General features: G+C 35.3%; 1 protein-coding gene across 1 annotated transcript; it reads right to left on the bottom strand.

Moving 5' to 3' along the window:
• Nucleotides 1–93: 93 nt before the first annotated feature.
• On the bottom strand, nt 94–9,405 carry LOC132742620 (E3 ubiquitin-protein ligase RNF213-like; the record flags this gene model as incomplete). The annotated part of the gene is given in 6 exon segments (XM_060731078.1): nt 94–255; nt 733–786; nt 2,313–2,423; nt 7,442–7,558; nt 8,355–8,472; nt 9,128–9,405. Coding segments are annotated over 6 exon segments (840 nt in total), but the record flags the coding sequence as incomplete, so codon positions are not given.
• Between the last annotated feature and the right edge of the window lie 100 nt (nt 9,406–9,505).

Raw genomic sequence — 9,505 nt, 5'->3', positions numbered from 1 at the left:
AAACAGCATACAGAATAAAATCATGCACATGATAAGAAAGTTCAATAATTAATTACAACTTACAACACATGCTTGCGGGTTCATCATAAGAAGTTGTAAAGGTTGAAGCAGAGTTCTGTCCCCTTTCACATACATCATTACAGATAGATAGTGAACTATTAGGCACTGTATTCCTTGTAGGCGTAAATCTTCCCCTTCAACAGTCACAAGGTGTCTTGGTACAAGCTGGTTTGTTATAAGCTTCTGCATGAAGACCTGAAATAAAATTCCATTGTCAATCTTAAAACACATGAAAAAAAGCAATTCAGTTACAGCATCCAATCCAAATACAATATATAACCTTTGCAAGATTAATATTAAAAGAAATTAATAATTCAAATCAAACACCTCTTACAATGTGCTTGTCTGTTTGCATGTAAAATATCAAAATATGCAAATGAAGTTTGCTACCAACATAATTTATAAAAAAAATCTTATTCTAGCTTAAACCTGTACAACCCTACAGTTTTGAGAAGTGGAAACGATCTAGGTAATTACTTACGCATTAATTTGTTTCGGCTTGTCCAAATTTGAATTTTGTGTCACAAGATAGTTTGTAGAATAACAAAAGAAATCAAATAACAAAACAGAGCCTAGTCATTGTGCATGGATAAGTACACTGGCCCAACTCTTAATTGGTGACTAGTCAAGTTATTATACCTGCTTACATTAAAAAAAATCAATATATCAAACCTTATTTTTCACTGCATTACAATCTTGCACAAACGTATTCAATGTTTCCATAACCTGGAAAATAAAAATAATTTCATGTAGATAAGATTTCAAAGGCCAGGTCTAGCAAGTAAGAAGAATTGTCAATAAGTTGACTTAATAAAACAATATCATAATCTTTGTTGTCAGTAATATTACACTAGAGTTGCCAATACCTCTATCATCTCTGTGTATTAAGATTTTATGTAGGTCCATATTGTTTTTGTTTTTTGTAAAATGAATATCTGAGCCTAGTTTGATGAAAATTCTTCGAAGCATATAGGATTTATAGAGCTGTCACAAAATTGTCAGACATATGACTTCGCTCAATCATACCGAGTCGGCAACATTTTCGGTTCTGCAGTTTTGGACTTTCTTTAGAGATTCTTATATTCTCTATTTTCAACTGTCACCTTGAACTTAATTGCAACACATCCATGGCATGAGTTCTGCACAAATTTTTGACTGGTTGGCTAATACAGAATTTACAGTCAATTCATTATCAATTTATCAATTGGCAGGTAAATTTAGCAACACCCTTTATGATAATATTATCAGGTTAATATCACTTTCTATTGATCGTTAATTTCCATTGATAGTCATACTATATACTGTATTATAATACTGCATGTTTGTAACGTCGCTTTTCATTGGATAATCGTGATGTTTATACAGTTTTATATACACGGCTGTTGTCGATTCATGAAAAAATCTTACTTTTTTCTCTAAAAAATGATGTTTGCTGTATTATAAATTCGTTATAAAGATTGTTGATAGGTTATATTGCCGTATATAAACGGCTGTTTGCAATATAACCCTCGCCTAATGGCTCGGGTTATATTTACAAACAGCCGTTTATATAGGGCCATATAACCTGTAAACAATCTTTATAACTAATAATATAACTATATATATATATATATATATATATATATTCACACATATCTTCACTTACGGGGCCCATATATGAGACCGAGTTGAGTGGCATTATTTCATGCAGTCAGTTTTTATATATGCCACTATATAGGCCTATAATGAACATTTCCATACAACAGAACTAAGGGGTACTAATTTATATATATAAACTATATATTTGATTTTACCATAGGTGAAAACATATTGACTAATAACATAAAACCCCATAAAAACATCAATAAAATAGCGTTCTTTTGTATTTTCCCATTTTATAAATTTCACAGTAAAAACGTTTCAGCTAGGTTATCTAAAGAACGCTATTTTATTGATGTTTTTAATCCAAAACTTAATACTATATAATGACGTTACTATTTTTAGATTATGCGTACACATGTGTACACAAAAACGTCGTCGTTACTATGCGACGACGTCACATTTGCCCTGATGATCATAAGAGAAACCGGTTGGCAAATAATTAAATAAGTTAACTCATGGACTGTGTTTTTTGTTTTATTTATATGTGACTTTTTTCCGGCACTTGTTTTCATTTTTTGTATATATATATATATATATATATATATATATATATATATATATATATATATATATATATATATATGATATTTTCATGCATGCAGTGTACATACCGGTGCCTTCAGTTTCCTCTGTTGTTGAGGGTACAGATATGAACTTGTAATTTCTCTATGTACAGCAAGCTGTAACATCGGTTCTACTCTAACTCCTGTAGCTTGAAGCTCCTAGAACAGAACAGGAACAAATAACTAATGTAATTGTGAAAAGTCTAAGATAACAAGAATACATAATTATAAGTCCTTACTATAAAGATTAATTTTTATTTAAAAAACTAGAACTGTGTCCAAAGGACACGGATGCCCCCACTGACAACATATATATGGTATATAGTGAAACAAGAGGGCCATGATGGCCCTGGGGTCGCTCACCTGAACATAGGCCCTCAGGGCCGGGCCAGTTTAAACCAAAGGGCTTTTATTTGAACAAACTTGGAAGACACCCATTAGAAGATATTTCATGATGTGAAGATTTTACTATACACAAATTATGAATAACAATGACTTTTGCCCCCCCCCCTCCCCCTGGCAGGGCCAATTTTAACCCAAGGGCTTTTATTTGAAACAAACTTGGTAGACACTGATAAGAAGATGTTTCATGCTTAATATCTTAGCTCTAGCTCTTTGGGTTCTTTAAGAGAAGATTTTTTAAAGTTTTTACTATATGCATATAGGGAAAATCAATGAACCCTGGGGCAGGGCCAATTTTGACCCCAGGGCTTTTATTTGAACAAACTTGGTAGACATCCATTAGAACATGTTTCATGCTAAATATCTCAGCTCTAGCTCTTTGGGTTCTTTAATAGAAGATTTTTAACTTTTTACTCTATGTATATAGGGAAAATCAATGACCCCTGGGACGGGGCCAATTTTGACCCCAGGGCTTTTATTTGAACAAATTTTGTAGACACCCATTAGAACATGTTTTATGCTAAATATCTTAGCTCTAGCTCTTTGGGTTCTTTAAAAGAATTTTTTTAAAGTTTTTACTATATGCATATAGGGAAAATCAATGACCCCCTGGGGTGGGGCCAATTTTGACCCCAGGGCTTTTATTTACTTATTTGAACAATCTTGGTAGACACTTATTAGAACATGTTTCATGCTTAATATCTTAGGTCTAGCTCTTTGGGTTCTTTAAAAGAAGATTTTTTTAAGTTTTTACTATTTGCATATAGGGAAAATCAATGACCCCCTGGGGCGGGGCCAATTTTGACCCCAGGGCTTTTATGTGAACAAACTTGGTAGACATCCATTAGAACATGTTTTAAGCCAAATATCTAAGCTCTAGCTCTTTGGGTTTTTTAGAAGAAGATTTTTTCAAGTTTTTACTATATGCATATAAGGAAAATCAATGACCCCTGGGGCGGGGCCAATTTTGACCCCAGGGCTTTTATTTGAACAATCTTGGTAGACACTCATTAGAAGATGTTTCATGCTTAATATCTTAGGTCTAGCTCTTTGGGTTCTTTAAAAGAAGATTTTTTAAAGTTTTTACTATATGCATATAGGGAAAATCAATGAACCCTGGGGCGGGGCCAATTTTGACCCCAGGGCTTTTATTTGAACAAACTTGGTAGACATCCATTAGAACATGTTTTACACCAAATATCTAAGCTCTAGCTCTTTGGGTTTTTTAGAAGAAGATTTTTTAAAGTTTTTACTATATGCATATAGGGAAAATCAATGACCCCCTGGGGCGGGGCCAATTTTGACCCCAGGGCTTTTATTTGAACAATCTTGGTAGACACTTATTAGAAGATGTTTCATGCTTAATATCTTAGGTCTAGCTCTTTGGGTTCTTTAATAGAAGATTTTTTAAAGTTTTTACTATATGCATATAGGGAAAATCAATGACCCCCTGGGGCGGGGCCAATTTTGACCCAAGGGCTTTTATTTGAACAAACTTGGAAGACATCCATTAGAACATGTTTAATGCCAAATAGCTCTTTGGGTTTTGTAGAAGAAGATTTTTTTCAAGTTTTTACTATATGCATATAAGGAAAATCAATGACCCCCTGGGGCGGGGCCAATTTTGACCCCAGGGCTTTTATTTGAACAATCTTGGTAGACACTTATTAGAACATGTTTCATGCTTAATATCTTAGGTCTAGCTCTTTGGGTTCTTTAAAAGAAGATTTTTTTTAAGTTTTTACTATACATTTTGTATGCATATAGGGAAAATCAATGACCCCCTGGGGCGGGGCCAATTTTGACCCCAGGGCTTTTATTTGAACAAACTTGGTAGACATCCATTAGAACATGTTTTATGCCAAATATCTAAGCTCTAGCTCTTTGGGTTTTTTTAGAAGAAGATTTTTTTAAGTTTTTACTATATGCATATAAGGAAAATCAATGACCCCCTGGGGCGGGCCAATTTTGACCCCAGGGCTTTTATTTGAACAATCTTGGTAGACACTCATTAGAAGATGTTTCATGCTTAATATCTTAGGTCTAGCTCTTTGGGTTCTTTAAAAGAAGATTTTTTTAAGTTTTTTACTATATGCCTATAGGGAAAATCAATGACCCCCTGGGGCGGGGCCAATTTTGACCCCAGGGCTTTTATTTGAACAATCTTGGTAGACACTCACTAGAAGATGTTTCATGCCAAATATCTAAGCTCTAGCTCTTTGGGTTTTCTAGAAGAAGATGTTTAAAGTTTTTTCTTTTGGTTGCCATGGCAACCAGAGTTCTGCATGGAATGGAATTCTTTGAACAACTTTGTTAAGGCTTCACACAAGGAACATCCCTGTGAAGTTTCATTATGATCTGCCTTATGGTTTCAGAGGAGATGTCGTTTGAAAAGTTTGAACGGACAACGGACAACTGACGACGTACGACGGACGACAGACGACGGACGAAGAGTGATCCTAATAGCTCACCCTGAGCATATGCTCAGGTGAGCTAAAAATCAACAAAGGGCCATAATTCTGTTAAATTTGGTTGCAGCAAAAATTCCTTCCTTTACTGCCATCTACACATTAAGGTTGATCATCCCTGGAAGTTTAAGCAAAATCTGCTATCCGGTTTAAGAGGAGTTGCGTTCACAAAATTTCTACATAGTATATAGGGAAAAAATCAACAAAGGGCCATAATTCTGTTACATTTGGTCACAGCGAAAATTCCTTCCTTTACTATCATCTAAACATTAAGGTTGTTCATCCCTGGAAGTTTAAGCAAAATCTTCCATCCGGTTTAAGAGGAGTTGCGTTCACAAAATTTCTACATAGTATATAGGGAAAAAATCAACAAAGGGCCATAATTCTGTTAAATTTGGTCGCAGCAAAAATTCCTTCCTTTACTACCATCTACACATTAAGGTTGTTCATCCCTGGAAGTTTAAGCAAAATCTGCCATCTGGTTTAAGAGGAGTTGCGTTTACAAGATTTCAGGACGTATGGACGGACAGACGTATGGACGGAGGGAAGGACAGACGGAAGGACGGACGGACAAGTGCAACGCTATATAGGGGCATAAAAATTTCATGTTGGTTTAAAGTGATCAGCGGTGCTACCAAAATAGAAGCTATGCAGGTCCTAATGCAAGAGAGGAAATATTTGGTGGTCTGCAACAAATAGATAAGTTAACAAATAATCTATATTTAAGCAAACAAGAATTTGTAACAGAGTTACCAACGTCCCCCGCCTCGGGGAATTTTTATACGAAGAATAAAATTGTGCTATTTCAAAAGATTGAGGTATGGATCTCAGGACTTTCAATTCATACTTATAATCAATGCTAGATCTGCAAATGCAACAATGAATTTATAAAGAAATAAAATAAAACACGGAATTTAAAAATTTATCATGTTAAGCTTTGACCTCTAAGTGTGACATTGACCTTGGAGGTAGGGGTGCAGGTGTTATGTGTGACATATCATCTTATTATTGTAACTATTTGTGCCAAGTATTTTCAAAATCCCTTGAACTATGAAGAAGTTATAGATCGGACACAAAATATACCCTATAACAGACTATGTAAATCTTTGACCTCTAAGTGTGACCTTGACCTTGGAGGTAGGGACACAGGTGTTACGCATGACATACCATCTTATCATTGTGACTATTTGTGCCAAGTATTTTCAAAACCCCTTAATCTATGAAGAAGTTATGGACAGGACACAAAATATACCATATAACAGACTGTTAACCTTTGACCTCTAAGTGTGACTTTGACCTTGGAGGTAGGGGTGCAGGTGTTGTTCTTGACATATCGTCTTCTTATTGTGACTATACGGCCTAGTTATTTTAAGACGAAGTTCTTAATCGGACACAAAATATACCCTTAAACAGACTATGTTAATTATTAACCTCTAAGTGTGACCTTGAACTTGGAGGTAGGGATGCAGGTGTTGTGCATGACACATTGTCTTATTATAGTGACTATTTGTGGCAAGTATTTACAAAATCTTTCGATCTATGAAAAAGTTATGGACCGGACACAAAATATACCCCATAACAGACTATGTTAATCTTTGACCTCCAAGTGTGACCTTGGAGGCAGGTGACCAGTTGTTGCGCATGACACATTGTCTCATTATTGTGAACAATTGTGGCAAGTATTTACAAAATCTCTTGAAAGATAAGAAAGTTATGGACCGGACACGACATATATCCTCAAATAGACAATGTTGACCTTGAATGAGCAAGTGCGACCTTGACCTTGGAGGTAGGGGTCTAGTTGTTGCGCATGACACATTGTCTTATTATAACAAACATGTGTGCCAAGTTATTTCAGATTCCTTTGATAAATGACAAAGTTATGGACCGGACACGAAAGTGTGACAAACGGACGGACGGACGGACGGACGGACATCACGCCGAAATATAATAAGGGGCCATTTCTTTTGTTATTTAGAGGGCCAATGGCCCCTTACTCTATTGTTACGGAATGAACTCTATTGTTCTCTTTTGTTCTGTTTACAGTTAGATGGCCCCTTATCCCTATTTGGTAGTGCGGACGAACAGAGCCTATTTCTATATCCCCCTTTTTTCTTCGAAAAGGCGGGGGACAATAACTTCACCAAAGTCTGAATAAACAAAGCATGAACTTTGAATTGAAGCATGCACAACATCATCACCTACCAATGACCTGCAAACTTTTCTATTTTTCTGCCAAAGGCAAATTGTACAGTTCCATTTCATAATATAAAGATGATACATATAAAGAGATGAAGGAAATCGTACCTGTACAGTTTCAAAAAGATGTTCAACATTTTCACCAAGGATAACCTTTGTTATAGCCTCTCTGATTCTTGTATAATTATCTCCACATACAATATATCTATCAGATACTTCCACAACCTGTAAACATAAGAAATTATACATCAGTACTCAACCAAAAGATATGTGTAACATCTTCAAATTTAAGTATTATAATACTTGCAGTATCTTTTAATACCCACCTTTTTATACATAGAGGATATTGAACGAGTTTAAGTTCATTACTGAATTGAACGAGTTGATTAAAATAATATGTGAGCCTCTGGCAAGTCTGAATGCTTCCGAGGGATCACTTTGTTTCCAGATTTTTATACTTCACAACAGCAGGTGTCAAGTGATGTGTGGCAGCTGTTAAAAGTTGCCCCGTACTTCACTTCAGTGTTGTTATATTTTTCTGGTCCTTCGAGATCATTGATGCCAGCACTATTAAGTGTTGAGAATTGAGTACCGCTCAAGTCGGTGCTAGGGGGCGTGAGGGATGTTGCACTTATTCATTATCCCTCATGTAAAGCTTCCGAGGGATCACTTTGTTTCAAGATTTTGATACATTGTTTGTATAATGCAAATGACATCACATCAAAATATTTGCATGGCTGTACAATACCATATTTACAATGCCTCAAAAGCTGACAGGTATGCAATAAAAAAAGTTATGATATCACTGCATCCTAAAGTAGTATCATTCTAATTTACAATGAATACTTAAAATCCTTGATTCAGAATTTAATATACATGTATATCTAAGAAGTGTGGTGTAAAAACAAGAGGGATGACAAATACCCATGCTTGGATTTCCCAAAATGAAAGTTTAACATTTTTTCCCAATTTCTATGAAATAACCCTGTCATGAATATAGAAATAGGTCAATATCATATACCTGATCTCTGTTTGTATCTCTCATACTGATCCATCTAAGGAATGGTGCTGCATTTTGACAAATTGACTGATACACATCAATACCATAACATCTACATAGGTGCTTCACCAGGTATATCCTGAGTAATAAATTCATTATGTTTAATTTTAATACAATAATGGTAGTAAAACCAAAACCAACATAATGCATTTGCTACCAGCATGGATCCAGACCAGCCTGCGTATCCGCGCAGTCTGATCAGGATCCATGCTGTTCCCTTACAAACCATATAACAAGTAGAGAAACTGACAGCGAACAGCATTGATCCTGATCAGACTGAGCGGATGCACAGGCTGGTCTGGGTCCATGCTGGTCGCAAACCCATTATGTTGGTTTTGTCATGGCGCGGCTCATATTTTGGCACATACAATCATCATTTATCACATTTTCCCTTGTTTGCATATTATGGCTATTTCACGTTTCCTTATATAAACTCACATTTGCAATAAAACAGGTGCAGAATTGCTGGATTACTTAAACAATAATCATCGGAGTTTGAATGTAAACAAGTGTTGAAAGTCATTTTAAGCTGATATGGTTAATTATAACAGGTATGGTAATGATCAAAAACACTTAATATTTTTTCTGATTTATTGAACAATAACAATAACTTGTGTTTCTTGTTATAAAATATCACACAAGAAATTGCAAAAGGTATAATAAGTTATATCTTCCTGGCGTCATTATATGCAATTTGTGTGAAATAGCAATAAAAAAACTCAATCAAACTTTACCTTGTCCAATTCACGTGTGTTTCATCATACAGTATTTGAGCAGCCTCTATAAGTTTTCTAACCCTTCTATCAACATGTCTTGGATCTATATTATTCATGACAATTCCGGCCACACATCTTGCTGTAATAGCCAGGCCCATTCTAGCACTAGCCAATCCGTACAGCTTTTCTACATTAAGCCCTTCCATTGTAATGTTTTGGTTGGCTCGATGTAATGCATCACATGCATATTTTATTTCATCAACATCTACTCTAGATGCTTCTTGGGTAAACATGTCCTATAACAGCAACATTGTTAGGTTAATAAGGATTTAATTTATTTAATACATGTATAGCATTCATTTTAGTCTGATTTTGTAGGAAGCTTTCAGCTAATAG

The sequence above is a fragment of the Ruditapes philippinarum genome, unplaced genomic scaffold, assembly GCF_026571515.1.
Source record: "Ruditapes philippinarum isolate M1 unplaced genomic scaffold, ASM2657151v2 ctg23727_1_1_1_1, whole genome shotgun sequence".
In the NCBI taxonomy this organism is placed as follows: domain Eukaryota; kingdom Metazoa; phylum Mollusca; class Bivalvia; order Venerida; family Veneridae; genus Ruditapes; species Ruditapes philippinarum.
The sequence above is the reverse complement of the archived record's forward strand: the minus strand, read 5'-3'. Positions and strand labels throughout refer to the sequence as shown.